This window comes from Lingula anatina, chromosome 6 (genome assembly GCF_051362555.1).
Source record: "Lingula anatina isolate TDL-2025a chromosome 6, LinAna3.0, whole genome shotgun sequence".
Taxonomy (NCBI): Eukaryota; Metazoa; Brachiopoda; class Lingulata; order Lingulida; family Lingulidae; genus Lingula; species Lingula anatina.
The window spans coordinates 12,910,993-12,929,153 of NC_141772.1; the positions used below are offsets into that span (position 1 = coordinate 12,910,993).

Below are 18,161 nucleotides of genomic sequence, written 5' to 3' on the forward strand. Positions count from 1 at the left end.
CCTTTTCTCGTACACATATAACACGTACTCTGGTAGTGAAATGAAATGCTTCAGAAATGATACTCTGCATGAAATATCCGTACTTACATGTTCAATACATAGTGAATCCGAGGTGTGCATCATACATTAAACTCGTATGGAATTCAAAGTCCCATAATATATGCATTGATAACAATACATAGAATAATTTGATAATTGTATTTTGCCACCAAAACGGCGGTTATCGCAATTATTCTGAAATCTGTGCTTGACATCGGACCACTGTGGCTACCCTCCGTAATAATCTCTTTAGAAAGTTTTTTAAAAAAAGCACTTAAAATAAAAACAACAGACAATTTTGTATGTCAGAACGTATGTCTTAACCATTGGTTAGTACGGAAAACTGTCGTTTATCCCAGAAAAATTCCGTTCTACGTTACTTTTCCCGCAAAAATGAACAGTTTTTACCACTTTAAGATAATGTTTATTTTAAGTTCAATACAACCGTATGAAAATTCGAATTTGCATCCTTGTGGTCAGTATAGCCCGGATACTGGTCAATGATAAAAAATGGTGATATTCCATTTAAAACGGTGATACTAAGTGGTTTTAGATGGAAATTACTAGCGAAGAAAGTAATCCACAGAGACAAAAATACTCACTTCCACATACTGGCGGTTCTTTATCAAAAACGTCCTCTCTGTCAGAACACGTGATTGTAAGAGAACCGTATATATGGATATATGGAGGAGTAACACACGTGTAGGTAACACTTTGGTGACTGTTAACACGGACAGCAGTTGGAGATCGACTTGAATGTGGAACGTCTGGCACGACACATCCTACAGTACGAAATACGCAAGTGGTCAAAACACTTATTCTTTGCACAGGTCCCGCACAAAAACGAAGTAGATACTCCAGCGCAGTAGACTACGGCAATCATACTGTAAACATGCTTCAAATCTGCTTCGATGTGGGAGCTAATTAGCATATTTGAAACATGCTTCTATCATGCTGCTAATCTACTGCATTAATGCTCCTCCTCTGTACAACCCTATGTAATTTTTGAAGTAGAATTGCAGTAGGCTATACTACATTTCTACTGCAAATATGCTCCACACCTCTACTGCGTTAATGCTTCTTTGCTACTTCGATACTACTGCATTTTCATGCGGGGTGTCTCATTCATTAATAGTTATCTCGTTTTTCTAATTCATTATATAACGATCTTACAAGAGTGCATACAAATGTATTTGGTTTTCTACAAAAGACATTCATAATTTTGCAAATGATTTTATTTGGAGTTAAATAATTTTATATTTACATAAATAAATATCCTCTTTTCATCGATGTTAACTACTATAAGTGTGACCAGAAACAACCTACCTGCGTCAGTTCCACGTAGGTCAATGACCAAACTGTATATACAGAAAAATACACACAGTTGTAACAATTCCTTCATTGTGGCCACTCTTGTCCTAAAATGAGGTTAGTTGACATGAGTGTGACATAAATATACATACCTAGGGATGTTATGTGACCGTGGTGATATGATGATCACTGAAGCCTGTCCATTTAGACAAGCTTCAGTGAAGATCGAGGGCAACCTCGAGCTGCTACCCAAAAATATCTCGCTTCACTCGACATTTCTGCGTAGCGTCTCTCGGAAAACTCGGATTTAACCTCGATGTAGTCTAGAATTTCACGACTACATCTTGGTTAAATCAGTCGAGGTCTCTTAAATGCTGAAAGCCAAAGACATGGACAGTGATCACGTGACTTTCTTGGCATCAAGAGAATAGTGACGTTGCTTGCGTTATATATCTACCAGTAGACAAATTTAAAATCTCTCACACTCTTGAAAAATTAGCATAAACCTTTCACGTTTAACACTTATTATTTGGCATCAAGAGAATAGTGACGTTGCTTGCGTTATATACCTACCAGTAGACAAATTTAAAATCTCTCACACTCTTAAAAAATTAGCATAAACCTTTCACGTTTAACAATTATTTTATTACACGACGTTATATCGTATGGTTAATGTTTGAAAACGGGAATTAGTTTACATTTAAGCCACACGTGCATACAAATTATTTGTAAAACTATAACTTCTTAACGAGGGTTGTATTATTTACCTTTTGTTTTAAAACTGTTCATTCTTCCTCTTTATCAGATATATCGGTAAAAATCAAATATATTTCCCCTTTGAAATTGTAATTACATGTAGCACATGAATGCTCTGAAAACCAGCACATGTAAATTCCGAAACCGCCTCGTAGTAAAAGATGTCACCAAAACGTAGAATTATTACTCCTGTGGACTTGAAATAAACATCCGTCTGATTTTGACTATATTCCGAAACTGCCTCGTTGTCAGAAATATCACCAAAAAGTAAATTTCTTTCTCCTTTGCACTTGCGAAAAATTAGTTTGAATATATTCCGGTCCGACGCTCCTTGTTTATCAGAAATCTCACTTAAAAGTAGAGGTTTTGCCTTGAGACCTTTTTTCCGCAGCAGTCCCAGCTAGGTGTGGCTCAGCTGAGACGCGCATGGTCAGTGTTGACGATTTATTAAATACTTTTCAAGCCAGTTGAACGTCCACGACAAGTATTTAGCAAAAATTGACCAAATTGGTCAGACATTACGTAAGAATTTGGCGGGAGGTGACCAGCACACGTGGACGAGTTTATTCCGTATAACATCTCTAGAGCGTGATATAGGGTCACTTTATTCGGTTTTAGGATGAAATGACTATATTTTTCCTCGGTATGTATGTCAAATAATACACTGTCACCCTCTCGCGATATATGCCATGAACACCTCTCGCTGACGCTCGAGGTGTTATGGCATATATCGCTCGGGTGTCAGTGTATTATCTCACACGTATACCTATGTTATCAGACGAAATGTCGTTAAGCTTTATGTCCACATGCCGTTTATTCATTTTTATTCCAAGCGATAATTAACTTCTGACTTTTGAAGGGAGTAGAACACAAATGTAATGAGGAAGTGCTAAATAATCTAAAAATAAAAAAAATTCTTATTGAACTTAATTTGGTCACATCACAAGAAGAGATAATTTGCAGTGGTTGCTTTTGGAAGGAAACTTTAAGGGGAAACGTGAGAAAGGAAGATCAAGAACCGCATGGATGGACAACATTAAATAACGGACCAATCAAAACTGTATAGGCCTATAGTGAAAGTATACGAATGGCACAACATGGAGAGGCATAGCGAACCATGGCAGTCAACCTGCTGAGAGTGGATGGTACCCAATGATGATGATGAACCAGATTTAATAGTTTTTGTTCCTGTGCAATATCAAATATAAATCCGATTTCTAAGGCTAATTGATATATTGCATTCAGTTTGTTCAGCGCTCAAAGGAAACGATGTCTGATTTTTAAATTTTTAAGACGTTGACCTTCGACTGCAAAGAAAATTTTGTTAGCGTGGTGCAATCTAGGACATATATTCTATAGTTTTAAGTGCATCGAGGAGCTTCGGTTTGTGCTGTGTTTTTTTCCCCTTTTGAAAAAGGGGCATTGGCTGAAGTCATCTCTAAACTTTTGGAAAAATAAAAGGGTTACGTAGGCAAAGCAAAGTTTTACGTTGGAAATATAGGGACGCTAGTGTAGAATATATTATCCCAGATGTCCGAGATGACAAGAATAACATTCAAAGTTACCTGCGTAATTCAGGGTCCGCCTATCAAAGCTAACTTAGATCATCCTAATTTTGATGTACATAACATTATTATATATTTAAGTACAATTCACTGACGTTTTACTAGTGGTTTTCCCCGTAGCCACCCGCCTGTGAAAACTTACCTTACTTTGAAACTGCCACTAGCATAACAGTAGTCACAGTCTTGTAGACGATGTAATGGCGGCGAGGTGAAGTAAGTTAGTTCCTGTAGGGCAGTATTGCGCGAAGTCATCTAAATCGGGAAGTATACCACCTTTTGCTTTTTTATTTCAATGTGACCTCGATTCGCATTCACTGTATAGATAACGTAACAGTGCCAGGCCTTCCCAACTACCAGACTCGGCACCTACGGGTCCAGAATAAACCGGTATATCTGACCACACTACCCGTTTTCAAGGTGTGTGTCAGATCGCATAAAAGAGTATCATACCCTATCACAAATTCTGTAAGCCTACCTGTCATTCGGGTATCACGCCTCGTTTTCGTCAAGTAGGAGTCGTATGAATAGAACAGACGACTCCCTCAATCAGGGGGTGGAAACGCGCTACTTATATGATTAAGACGAGCCTAGCCGTCAGTACCGGTTATTGTTTTGTGACCTTGAGGAGCAATTAGGTTTGGTCGTTGCGGCACGCATGAACAGTAGTTGAACTACCACACCTGGGTCTTTTGTTTTTGACAACTGTTCACTCGTCATCGAGGCGCTTGTTCAAGACTACAGGCTGATATCTACTAGTACTACCAGTGGCTTCATTAGTAACGTTCCCACAATACTTAAGTTTTCTGTCCGTGCATACAAACCCTGAAAAAGGACAGCCTCGCTGACGAGAACAATAGACGTTTCTCACTCCTCTCTAGGATTACCCCTGCCCTCAATCTCGTCCATCCCGGTAGTCATGAAAATAATTTAACCCCCGACAGAATATGCTTCTGCTATCAAAATAAAGTCTACTTTTCTAAATTAATATACAAGTTTGCAAGTTCTTATTTACAAAACATCATTGGCTATGTCCGAACCTAAATTTTATGTTAAAAATTGCGGTACTGTCAGATTTAGCATAAACAGAGAAAATTGCAGCAGCGCATGAATCTAGATGAGATGCACTACTTTCCAACCCCGATTAGGATCATTGCTATCACATCGCGCACCAGGCAAAATCGGTGTGGTGGCTGATACTCTGTAATGCGATCTGACACACACCTTGAAAACGGGTAGTGTGGTCTGATAAACCGGTTTATACTGGACCCGTAGGTGCCGAGTCTGGTAGTTGGGAAGGCCTGAGTGCTTAGGCGACAAAATACATCTGAGACCTAGAGTATTCAAATAAATATCTTTTTAGTACAAATTAAGACAAAAGAGATAACGCATTACCCAACAAAAGGTATGAAGACAGTGTGTGCTCTACCTGCATGATCTAAATAAAATTACCGAACATTATAAGCTGCTACATTACAAGCTTACTTTTATTATCAGCTTCTGCAATCTGAACAAACAACAGTGCAATGTCCTCAAAAGTACTAGTAGTAGTAAAATATTGCAGGGCAGTGGCAACAGAGGTTGGTCCCATTGTTATTCATGTTTATCTTTCCCCTTAGCAGCTTTGTTGTTAACACGGAGCTACACCTTTCGCAGTGTAAAATATACAATGGGTCACTTCCTTGTTAACAAAACTCCGCAGATACGCACCTAGGCCTCGCCACACTTTGACAAGCCCTAACTTTTTCAGGTCATTCAACAGAGAGAAATTTGGCTATAGGAAAATTAGGGTTAGTATAATACCTGTTACATGTACATGTACTATAACCAGTACATGTAAGCAGCAGATAAGCCAAGATGTTCCGAAAGAATTGATGTGCATTGATGAGGATTGAATCGTGTCTTTGATACTGTAAGGGCCCAGGCAGGTAAGTGTAAATGCTTTGTACAGTCCTACGTACAGGATTCTTTCAATGACAAAAATGTCTATGATACACGTTTAATCACCATTACTGTGGTCAGAATAAACACAGTAGTGATCCTGGGCCATATTTGTCTCAAGTTGTAATTCCGTTATAAGGCTTACAGTGTATGCAATATAAACCGTGAGAATACAGCATGATTACGATTGTCACTTTCTTGCTTCACGCCACCAATAAGTTGTGGACTTCTTGACACCACAGTCAGTTGTGACAGAAAGGCGACACAACGATTCGATTGGTCTTCTCTTGTAAGAGATCTTATTTACAAGACTTAAAAGCAGGGGAGTGGTGGAAAGATACAACCTGGGCTTAAAAAGTAAAGCCTTTTTACAGTGAGCCTTATGTCTTGGACCTTTTTTTTTCACGTTGAGCACCGGAGCGCGGTTATTTTAACATGACCTAATGTGTACCTACGATACGACTTTTTTACTCCCTTTCACGGTTTGCTCCTTACATTTTACCTGGAAGTTAATCAACGGGCTGTGTCGAGCGAGGAGGGAGGGAAGTTTAGGTGACTTACATACTACATAGACAATTAAGCTATCGAATTTTCAGTTGTTTAAAATATTCCAGCACAGGTAAGTCACTCAATGTCTTTGATTTGGCATTGGTTGGATTGGAAACAAGTGACCGTAGAGGGTGAACACTCCTTCGGTACACCACATATAAGGAGGGTACATGTACTAGTGGCTAGATAAAAAGTAGATAACAAAAAAGGCGTGCTACCTTATCAGAGCTTACTCAACGAGAAAAGTTAATAAGTTACACCAGTCAGTTAGAAATACAGTAATGCTAATACATGCTATAGTGCCTGGAATTATTTGCTGCCATGTTGTTTCAATTAAAAAGTTGGAATTTTTTCATCGATCTTAGAGGAAATAAACGGTTAGTTTTTAAAAATATCTAATTATTTATTCAGAGTAATTTTTTAGTTTGTTACTTTTGATAACTGTCGATTTCGACAGTATGTCGTCAGGCTGTCTGTTCGTTTTTAATTTTGTCTGTTAGCACTCTACAGGTTGCAGTTTTGATCATATTAAATCAATTTTGACCTGAAGAGGCACATTGTATCCAAACAAGTACGTGACCGAACTTTTGGGATCAATCTGTGCATGTTCAAGAAAGAGGCAACCGAATCTGAAAACTCTTATTCTAGAATCGTAAATACTAGAATCGTTTTGTTTGCTGCATTTTGTAGAGCATGTCAAACGCAACACTGAGAGTACTGCCCAATTAAAATGGTTTAGGAGCTGCGTTATTTCAAAAAGTACATCGTCACAATGCTCAATGTTTAGCAACGGTGCCAATTTTACGACCCTTTTAACCCCAGAACTGTCACTGATATGCTTATAGTTACTATTGAACTTGAATAGGAAGTCACGCATTGGCAATCTTACTGTGACCTTGAATTTGACATTGGCCTTCTTTTCACCATGCACTGAATTTTGTAAATTTTCCAGCCATGGCAGAGATACTTCCTTATCACATTTATGCATACAATTGCTCTTGTCGACAGATAGGAAGTAACACAAGCTTTTATTTAAGTATCTTCAAGATCACATTTGAATCCGCTTGTTTTTTCAATCCCTTTTTTTTGTTTGCTTTTATTGTCAGGGGCTGTTACGAAAGTGTTATACATGTCAGTGTGATTTTTCATTTTGTTTATATACTATTTATCAATTTTTTGTAATTTATTCTATTATTACATAAAGATGAACACAGAAATCATTTCTTATAAAGTGGTTTGGCATTTTTGTAACGTGCTAAAAATACGTGATGCTTTGTGCATAACATTTAACCTTCATTTTAGAAGACTGCTACTTGATAATGAGTCACCCTCAATGATGAGAATATTCACTCATACACTGTATACCTTTGTTTGAAATATCAACAGTTTTTATTGACATTTATTTCAGAGCTAGGACAACAAGACAATGAAAGGGCTGTCGAATATTTTAAAATCTTCTATGATATTTTGTTTAATTCGTGGATGGCAAGGAATCGACGCAGGTAGGCGGATCCAGTTTTTAAATACAGGAGGTCCATGCACCCCCATCCCCCCGTAGCTTCTGAAGTACTCCTTCTATCCCTCCCCCCCCCCCCCCATAAAAATAATAAATAAATGAAAAGAGGGACTTTAGTCAAGACCAAACACATTTTCCACCCTTGTCCCCTACATTATACAATAAGACCATCCTTCTCTACTGATTTATGTGTTTTAGCAAATGTAAGTGAAACATTTTTATTCATGTTCCCGCCCCCTTTTACATGTTTCCACAATCCTGGATCATGCAGCGCATGCGTTTTACTTATTTCAAAAGCTAAAAAGATTATTGTAAAGATGATTTTCGCATAGTAATTGATGATGAATCAGACGAGAAACAGGCGTCACCTTGAATTTCTCCAAGGAAGTGATCAGCACCCCCCCCCCACCCCCCATTTACGAAAAGGTTATCCCGTCAATACATAGTTCTGGTGTAGCTTTTCTAGTACATTAGGAGACTAGTGATATTTATCTGCCGAACTTGGTCTGCCGAATTATCCTCTTGCAGAAGGCGTTGCATTCACGAACAAACATCTTTATCAGACCCGTAGCCAGGGGTGGGGGTTCGAACGAACAGCCCCTTTTGCCTCAAAAATGTATCTTCTGATTAAAAATTGAAGGTACACAATGTTTTCATGGCAAAATGTCTATTTTTTTTTTTTTTTTTTTTTTTTTTTTTTTTTTTTTTTTTATAAAAAGACCAAGACCTTTAAATTTGCTAGTTATGGGCCTGGTTAGAATTAGATAGTTCTTTTATCTTACCCAAACATATCGTTCATATGATTTCTTTTCTTTTATTTATTTTATTTTCTATCTATTATTATTTTTTGCACTTAATTATACCTAGACCTAAGTAAAGAATTAACTTAACGGTGAAAGATCAAAGGTACGACTTTAAGAGATTTATTCAACTTCTGGCTTCGGATCTTTTTGAAAGATATGCCAAAACAATATATCCTAAATCTTTAAAAGTGGTAAAATCAAAATTGAAAATAAATAAATTGGTTCCTTTGTATATTATAGAATGTAACGTGCCCGATGTTTCTCATTCGAGTCGAAATCCAACTACTGTCCGTGTCAACAGTCAAGACAGTGTTACCTACACGTGTGTTACACCTCCATATATCCATATATACGGTTCTCTTAAAATCACGTGTACTGATAGAGAGGATGTGTTTGATATGGAACCTCCAACATGTGGGCGTGAGTATTTCTTCTCTGTGGATTACTTTCTTTGCAAATTTTCTTGAATTCGATGTGCTATACTTTATCTTTGTTATCAAAGCCAGATATAAATTTTTTCAAATAAAATTGTAGCTTTTTACACCACATTTTCTGGAATATCCGCATAACAGTATATTCAGGGTTTAACTTAACAATACATGTAGATTGCTCTGAGAGTGGCCTGGGTTTAGAGCGAAATATATATTAACATCGACCCGCTTTTGTTTGGCGAACATTTTATGGCTTAAATTGGGATTTGTAGAAGTTTTCATACGCAGTGTCCCCTTTGATTTGGCAACAGTTATCCACCAAGTAACCAAGGTTTCGGGAGAGAAGTTGATGATAAAATGGGTATAACGAATACAAGAATGCGACTCGGTTGCATTGAAATTGAAATATATGTTAATATATTTCTTTTCCAATAAAGATGTGTAACTCAAAGGGCGCATGCAGTGCACCCATTATTATTGATGTAGTAAACGTGAGGGCATGTAACACTAACAAATATATTGCTGAAAGTCTTCTATTTCTTTCAGTGCCAGAATACGTGTTGTATGTATATGAGAACAGGGGCGTCAGTGGAGGCTCATGGAAGCTTTATAAACCATTATCCCGCTGTTTACAGGCCTGTAACGATGACCCAACATGTGACGCAGTGGACTGGGATGGGTGGTGTTGGTTCCATTACAGTTCTACTTCGTGCGGTGACCTTACCTTTGGCAATCTGAGTCACTATCAAATGAAACAGTGTCCTGGTAAGATACAATTTGAAACGATTTATCTGTCATTTTTTTAACTTTGTGCTTATAATCTTATTGGTGGAGATGAATAAGGGATTTAAGTAAAGTAAGACATTATGTTGGGAAATTAAAAATAGATTACGGATAAGAATACCTAGAAGAGACTAGAATACGATAGCATATATAATATACCCAACACCAGTTACAAATTAGCTATTGACGTGATCACAAATTATCTTTGGTTATCCAGCAGATCTTGGTATATCGGTACTAGCATATCAACAAGCTGTAACATACAGTATGATTTAATTATTCTTAGGTAATCCCGCCTACAACTGTCCCTGCTCTACGGGAGGTACGTGTGTGAGAACATACACCTCACCGACACAGATATCTTCAGAGGAGTGTGTGTGTAACCTGGGACGTACTGGTGACGAGTGTTCTGGTTGTGAGTGGGACTTTGATTTATATTGTTATTTGCCACACTACATAATTGAGATTGAATCGAAGCATCTCCTGTGCAAAAGATGTAGTGTATCGCATCGGATACATTAATACATGTATGTGTCTGAAAATGTTACGCCTTAGATGGAAAAATGTGATGCAATCTATTTATAAAAACCCTTACAACTGTTTCAAAATTAAACAGCGTACACATGGAGCACACGAATGGTCCCATCTTGAAATTAGAATTTTGACTAGCTGAATCATAGTTATAAAATATACCAAATTCCACCGTTTGCCTTTTAAAATACCAAATAATTTCGGGGCCCTTCAGCGTGCCCCGAACCACACGCCAAGGGGAGGGGGGCGTCGACTTCGCATAAGCGGACCCCCCTTCAAATAATCCTGGATCCGCCCCTGAAAGATATCACTATTGCATTTATCATGAACATCTTCTAATACAAATGAAATATATAAATAATACATTAAATGTAAGGGGAAATCATCAATATATTATAAGGTTCTTTGTGCAGCCAAGTGGTCACTATTGCGACTGATGGATTTCTTTACAGACATGCACTTTGTTTTTAGTTGTGGAATGCACTGCTCCGACTTTTCCCAATGCAGCTCCCTCTCCAGTACCTGGAGGTTACAGATTTAATACCACTGTTACCTATACTTGCAACAGTGGGTATCAACTCAGAGATGGTTCTGGTAACAGTTTCACACTGACTTGCGGTCCTCGAGGAACGTTTAAAGGGGAGAGAAAAATATGCAACAGTAAGTCAAAAAGACATCAATGTTACAAAATAAGAACAGATTAATAATTCGAAATGAAATAGTCGCCCGCAAGTTTGGACCTTATTACGATTATGCTTCTGGGGATAATTATTGTCGGTGTTATTAGGCTTTGAATATAGTCAAGTGAAATGAAGATATTAAAAAAATTACTCCACTTCCAGGAACCTGTGACCATCCTGTAAGTGATCATCTGAGACAGGTAACACATCGTTACATTACCTTTGAAGGACAAACTGTCACGTATACGTGCAGCACTGGCTTCCAATTCAACGACACGTCAACGGTAAAGAACCTTACTTGTCAAGCCAATGGAACATTTGACCAGAGTTTACCTAGCTGTATTCTCATATCGTGTGGTTTTCCTACTGGTAAATTAAACTTGAAGGCAGAAGAAGGACCATATAAACACAAACAGCATGTGACATTTTCCTGCATTCCTGGATATCATTTCGCTGGCTATGACGTCGACTCACCATTTACGTCACAATGCATTGCGACTGAAACTCTGGAACCGCCAATACCTGACTGCATAAAGAGAACATGTAGTTTACCTCATTTAAACAATACAGTGACATATTCTGATAGCACGAATTTATTCTTCATGGCTTCAGTTCAATTCGAATGCATTAAAGGATTTCAATTTCCGGATGGTAATACCAGTGTAACCTTGATATGTGATGAAACCGGTGGATTTGGGGTGGATTCTCTTAGTTGTTCAGGTACGGGTTTTAATGAATATTTATAAAGTAATAAGCACTAGTACACTGAGAATCAGAGTAATTAGTGCGTTGTGCGCTCTGTCACATAGATACGTTTAATTCAGGTTTTCTGCGCAGAGATGGAAAGGTATTCTAAAAACTGGTTGAGGAGATGATTTTTATAAATCCTTTTTCAAAAGAAATTTGTTAGTCGCGAATGCATATGAAATATTATATGCCACTGTAGAGGAAATTATTGTAATATAGTTTACCTAGTTTCAGGTAAAATTAGGGCAAAAATTACTTATAGAGAAACTTCGCTATCTAGTGGAAAATATTTAAAGCTTACCTGTTTCCTTTTTACCATTCAGCGGTGTTGCCTGGTGCTGGCACCCAAGCCGCATTCACAGACCCTAACAATAGTAACGTTGGTGTTAGTGTTGGTGTTGGCGTTACTGGGGCGATAGTGCTGATATTACTTGTTGTAACAGTTGTTGTATTCGTCAAACGAAGACGGTAAGTGGCAACAAACCATACTGAGTTGTTTTATTTTATTTCTGTTAAAGTTAGTGATAGGGACGCACAATACATGTACAGGGTATATGTAAGAATGAAAATAGCGTTTACACTGTATAATAAATGAATGAGAAACTGGAGAAGTTGTCAGCATTTTACCTGTCATGCAACAACATTATAAAATATTACACGTCCCACGAACCATATAATTAACACATTCCCTTTAATATTTATCCTTTAATGCATTTGCACTGGTGCACGTTGATGGTATCATTAAAATGTTTATATATCCGCCATGATCTATAAATTCGTTGGTTTTTAGATTTGTCTTTACATAAATATTGATATTCTACTCAACTTTTGTCTTTAACCTACTGGCTTATAATAGATAGGCCTACAGTTCTTACTTGAGGAGTTGCAAGTGTCTTTTTTTTTTTTTTGTTCGATTGATACATTTATTTATTTTTTTTGCGTTTAACGCATTGATTAGTAAATGGAACATTTTTCGTTTCAGGAAACAGATGTCAAACTCAAATGAAGATATCAATGTATCAAGAAACGGAGACCTCAGCAACACAATGTACACAGCACCCAACACATATGTTGACACAAATCCATACGAACTCGAGGGAGAATGTCCAATGACAGACCGTTATGATCAGTCAAATAATATGAGACAGAATTCTAATAACGAAAACCAGGCCTCTGATTCCAAGATGAACGTACAGGACCTATATGCCGTGCCAGACAAATCCAAAAAGACCAAAAAAGACAAGAAGCAACAAAATACCCCTGCAAGCTATCCAGACGATGCGTATGAATATGTCAAGAAACCTTCTGCCCAAGCATCTTCCGTTTCAAGACAGGATTGCAGTAGCACCTATGAACTTGCAGGGCAGTTTCAAAACGGAGGCTATGCCCAGTCTATCGATGATGCTGATGACGTGGAGTTTGTTGAAAACGATATTTATGAAACAGGAGGCGTTGACAACATGGGCTATGCGTAAGATGAGTCAGTTGAAAACGACATTTTTAATTCTTCGGTGTAATTTCATTTTAGACCAGTTGCGGTCTTTTATGTTTCATATTTGGAAACCTGCTGATCTCAGTGCTTGCGCTACTGGTATGTTGGGACAAAAATGCCTATTATGGTGATTTGCTCCAACATACAAAATGTTCTTCATGATGTAAAGTTCAGCTGAGAAGCACTTTCTGGAAAACTTATGTAAGCCTATGTTCTGTATCCAAAGTTTGCTTACAGCGAAAATCCGTTTTTACCAACGATGATGTATGTGGAGACTAAAAATTCGAAATCACAAATGGACAATAACCTGAAAAACTCCTTGTTAAGATATAGTTATGTACTTTTGTATAGAAATAAGCTCTACAATTTTGTGGTGTTCAACGTCAAAGGATTTAGACTAATAGATATCCATAAAAACTGAGCTGTGATGACTTTATTGAAACTTTCTTCACCCATAAACATGTTGTATATGGTGATTGTACATGATCATGGATTTCCTTATTAGTCAAATATTTAAATTTTTCCTCATTTAGTGATTGTTTCTAATAAAATCAAAGTATACTTGGTAGGTGACTTATAGGTGGAATAGACCGGGTATAAATGACAACATTAGTCTCTATGTTAAATTCATTACTACCTTTACCTCAGATGAAAATGAGTATTGTGATATTTTTTACTGATGCACAGTATTATACAACAAATCCGAGATATATATTATGCCAATGGAAGCTAAAAGCAAAACACGTATGTAAATAACATGAAACATTCCACAAATAAATTAAAAATTAGTGGCATGTTGTCTAACAAAAATTAATAAAAACACTTGAAACTTCTTTGTTGCACGAGTGCAATTCGACTGTTAGTGGAAAAAGACATGTCTAAGGCTCTATTCCCATAGATTTTAGATCGATCTATCCCCGCGGGGAGTCTCACTAGATTACTTTCAGATAATCCGACTTAAATGTCCGTCCCGCCTACTACAAGCTGTAAATGGGTAATTAATTGACAGCTATTTAGCGTGAACCCCCAGGGAGTTAGGTCGATCTAAAGTAGGTCGATCTAATCTATGGAAATGGGGTGTAAGACTAATGAGATACAATTTGAAGTGTGACTCTGAAACAAATTTTTGTAACCTCCTTTACTCACTCAAACAGTTTAGGATTTTCATGCGTGTGCTTTTAAGGATTTGAAACATTTTAACGCACAGCTCGATTAAACCCAAAGAATTTGAATATGTTAAAAGTCCTCCAACGGTGAAAACATCAAATGAAAATGCCTTTGCAAATAGGTCGACTGTGAATCGTAAGTTTTAAGTACCTTTTACGCAAGACGGGGTTCGCATTTGCCAAAATATGTTAGTATAATATAATAATATTTTTAGCGGTTTGTTTTGTTCTTGTGATGAAATTAAACTGTCCGTGTAAGGGAGAATTTGCTCTACAGTAAGATTAGCGTGGCGTAAGTGGGTCAGAATCTAGGGTGGGGCTAACCTGTACAAGTGGACTCATGATAAGGCCTATCTACTTCGGGGTCGCCCTGGTGCATGACACTTGTTCCTGTGCCACGGGGACCCTCTGGAAGCACTGTGTTATACCGCGCATTTCACAGTTAATTAAGTTTGATGTGACGCAGTTTAGTCCCTTAGCATTTCGCACTGGCACTTGAATAAGTTACACCTAGTCCTGATATATAACAGAGACTGATGGTTGTCGTTGATTACTTTCGTTTGCTGGCATGTCAAGAGCAGTATATGCACTGTCACTGACGTTAGCGTATTCAACCACGTTGTCATCTCTTGCCATAGTTTTGGCCTCCAGTGACATATACTCGTGATCCCTAGCAGCACTACCTGGCGGATTCAAACTGTTTTGGTTCAAACCAGAGGTGTCGCTGTGATCTGTGTCAGCAAACGGCTGAGAAGTGGGACTCCGTGTTCTGAATTCAAACGAAATTCAACAAGAAAAATTCTTAATTATTACCCCAAAAAAGTTTAAGAGCTGTAAAACATAACATCATGTATATTTAAAATAAGATCATCTTTGACTAAGAATAAATTTAAGATATTTTTTTTATTAAACAGAATCTGGTTATAACAAAAATGCCTTGCACTCTGATTACAAGCTTTATATTTTAGAACTTTGGTTTTACACTGTTATTTGTGTAATACAATATCCTATTTTAATATTTCAAACATTATTTTCAAAAAAAAGAAAAAAAATCTTTGAAACCCCGAAGCTGCTACGTGTTAATAAATTATGTTTTAGCAGCTTTAGTAGGCGTGTCAGACATCTAAGCCACTTATGCTGATTGCAATTTAGCGAGAATCCACTTGAAAATGGGTCAATCCTGTCAGATCGAACAACACACACTGGACAATAGAAGTGTCACCCCTACTGAAACAATACTTTGGGGGAGATAAATGACTATGGAATGATATGCTCCTGGTATCATTTTATTAACATCAAATTTCACAAAACGACCAACTATACAATTCCATGGTACAGCGGTTTTATACGCATTGGTCACATTATAAGTAGACCAGGCATTATAACTTTGATTACTCTGAATCAGGGTGTGACACTTCTATTGTCCAATGTGTGTAGGTATGGGATCCCAGTTCGACTGACCTTTTTATGACAACCACAACTACCCCAACTAAGATCAGTACCACTGCTGTAGATATCCAGCCACTGATGGCAACAGCCACAGGTACTTGTCCTAAAAAATATTACAGAGATTAAATTTACATTACAGTTGAGTTTATAGACACTTCTATTTGATTTCAGTACATATTATATGCCGAATAAAAGACTGCAAGTTATATCTTATCTCAGTTACTTATTTTTGTGTTCCATTCATGTAAGTGCAGCTGGCTTTGCTCTTTTACTTAACACATAACACCCCAATAACTTGTTTTAATTTTTTATCATCATTCTCATATCATTACCTGTCAGTGCTTCTGGTGTGACTTCTTCTCTTTGAATGACTGAAAATAAATAAATAAATGATTCATTTCGAAGGACATTTTATGGCTTTTGTTGTAATTATACAAACATTTTTCTCTTATACAAAGTGTGTGGCCATCACTTTTCGTTTATTTCGTTTATTTATTTACTAAAATGCGTTTTATCTTCTCATTCATACCAATTTCAAATTTCGCTTCATAATACTTTCAAAAATTATTTTCTGACATTTTACGTCCAGTTTTTGCATTTCCCCAATTTTTTTCATGATGTTCGTATGTAAAAGCCTTTTAAATGAGCACGAACTGGTCAATTTTCCTAGACATTTTATCACTCTCCTTAATGACTTAGTTATTCACATGAGTTCATGTAAAATTATAATCCATTACCGGATTTGAGTCACACTTGTGATGGAGATTTAAACCGGTGGATTCCGCTTGTGATATTAAAATGATAGTAAGAAAAAAGGGATTTTGAACGAAGACGAATTCACGTATTGTAATTTTTCTGAGTGGGTCTAGATATATCATGGCGATTAAAGAAAAATGCTGAAATTTCCCAAGATAAATGTCTTTACTACATTGCCTTTATTTAATGCAACGTGAAAACAAACGAAGAGATGAAAAAAAAACGTCACATTTTGTCAGCACACATATGGACCTTCTACTACCAAACTCAAATTGAACTTACCAGGAGATCCACACGATACGGGAACACAGCTAGGTAAACTCTGGTCAAATGTACCATCGGGTTGGCATGTTAGGTTCTTTACTGTTGAAGTGTTGTTGAATTGGAAGCCGGTGTTGCATGTATATGTGACAGTTTGTCCTTCAAAGGTAACGGAACGCTGTGTTATCTGTCTCTGATGATCACCTAAAGGAAGGACTTCACAGGTTCCTAGAAGTGGAGCAAAATTTTTCAACTTCTATTGCTATAACCTATTGCAGTTTAATGGTGTTGAGAACAAATATACACCAAATTACCACTAAAAGCATAACTGCATTTAAGATCAACCTAAAGAAAACGTCGACTTCTTTCATAATTTATGTTATCAATTTTCTATTTGATGTCTTCTTGATTTCAGGCTTACTCATGCATGTTTTTCTCTCCCCTTCAAACGATCCTCTGAGACTGCAAGTCAGTGTGAAACTGGAACCAGAACCATCGGCGAGTTGATACCCAATGTTACAGTTATAGGTAATATTCCTTCCAAACCTGTAACCCCCAGTTGGTAGAGTGGGTGCTGCGTTGGAAATAGCCGGGGCAGCACATTCCACGTCTAAAAATATAGTGAATGTCTGTAACGAAATCAATCCATGGCAACAATGGTGTAAAGGCGTTACTTCTGTAACAATTTGTTCAACTGTCCCCGATATGCTTTTATGGGCCTGTTCAGAAACAAGTTGATCCAACTGATCCCCGTAACAAATATATAGGTAAACCCCATGGAAGCTTTCCGTTTTTTCCTTAAATGGATTCTTCGCGGGTTCAAGTGGGTGGGCCATATTTGAACCACGGATCTCTTAGTCAGCGGATCAACTTTGTTCTGAACAGGCCCTGATGAGACCATTTAAAAGAATATCATAAATATAAGGGTTAAATTAATAATGAACCAACATTTTTACATTTTCTATATTACAGGATATCCGTCATATAAATCGTGTATTTCATTTTTATTGGAAGACATTCATGGTAGGGTAGACCGGGGCTAAACGCCCAGTCGGGGTCAAACGCCCACCCGCGTTTTTTTCAGGTATTACGTATAAATACGCGTCTCGTGATGTTTTGTCCACTTCCGATTTCCAGCAGACTTATCCTCCATGACGGAGATGACCACAAACTAAAAAATAAGCATTTTATGATAATTTGTTCATTTTTGCCTTGTTTACTGTTATTTAGCCTTTTCCTTAACATCAGTGACACCACCTACCAAATGCACGAATTCAAAAAACTTTGTTGGTGACAGATAGGATGGTATCAGACTTCCATACAAGTTTCGATGAAGTCAGATTGTATAAAACTTTTCCCGCCGAATTTTGAAAAAAAATACAAAATCT

At 37.3% G+C, this 18,161-nt stretch overlaps 2 protein-coding genes across 3 annotated transcripts; one reads left to right on the forward strand and one right to left on the reverse strand.

Moving 5' to 3' along the window:
- The first annotated feature begins 5,317 nt into the window (after window positions 1-5,317).
- Window positions 5,318-13,707, forward strand: LOC106168146 (E-selectin-like). Of its 2 annotated transcripts, none has more exons than XM_087015971.1 (9): window positions 5,318-5,458; window positions 7,567-7,660; window positions 8,718-8,897; window positions 9,455-9,673; window positions 9,978-10,106; window positions 10,694-10,882; window positions 11,065-11,622; window positions 11,973-12,117; window positions 12,632-13,707. In XM_087015971.1, the coding sequence occupies exons 2-9, from the start codon at window positions 7,585-7,587 to the stop codon at window positions 13,122-13,124; spliced, it is 1,989 nt and encodes a 662-aa protein (XP_086872097.1). In that variant the 5' UTR covers window positions 5,318-5,458; window positions 7,567-7,584; the 3' UTR covers window positions 13,125-13,707. The 2 variants fall into 2 exon arrangements, with proteins under 2 accessions (XP_086872097.1, XP_086872096.1); XM_087015970.1 differs by having other exon boundaries at window positions 5,330-5,596.
- On the reverse strand, window positions 13,560-16,354 carry LOC147761162 (uncharacterized). The gene is made up of 4 exons (XM_087015192.1): window positions 16,333-16,354; window positions 16,089-16,127; window positions 15,769-15,859; window positions 13,560-15,076 (listed from the first exon to the last, which is right to left on the reverse strand). The coding sequence occupies exons 1-4, from the start codon at window positions 16,352-16,354 to the stop codon at window positions 14,818-14,820; spliced, it is 411 nt and encodes a 136-aa protein (XP_086871318.1). The 3' UTR covers window positions 13,560-14,817.
- Window positions 16,355-18,161: the final 1,807 nt, after the last annotated feature.

What these genes read in the sequence shown, in the direction of transcription:
- LOC147761162 (XM_087015192.1), bottom strand. Translation starts at nt 16,354, where the DNA reads ATGCAAAAACTGGACGTAAAAT. An exon ending in CACACCAGAAGCACTGACAG is followed by an intron (nt 15,860 to 16,088) that starts GTAATGATATGA and finishes AATATTTTTTAG; the next exon opens with GACAAGTACCTGTGGCTGTT. An exon ending in GTTGTGGTTGTCATAAAAAG is followed by an intron (nt 15,077 to 15,768) that starts GTCAGTCGAACT and finishes GTTTGAATTCAG; the next exon opens with AACACGGAGTCCCACTTCTC.
- LOC106168146 (XM_087015971.1), top strand. Translation starts at nt 7,585, where the DNA reads ATGAAAGGGCTGTCGAATATTTTAAAATCTTCTATGATATTTTGTTTA. An exon ending in ATGGCAAGGAATCGACGCAG is followed by an intron (nt 7,661 to 8,717) that starts GTAGGCGGATCC and finishes TGTATATTATAG; the next exon opens with AATGTAACGTGCCCGATGTT. An exon ending in GTATTCGTCAAACGAAGACG is followed by an intron (nt 12,118 to 12,631) that starts GTAAGTGGCAAC and finishes TTTTCGTTTCAG; the next exon opens with GAAACAGATGTCAAACTCAA.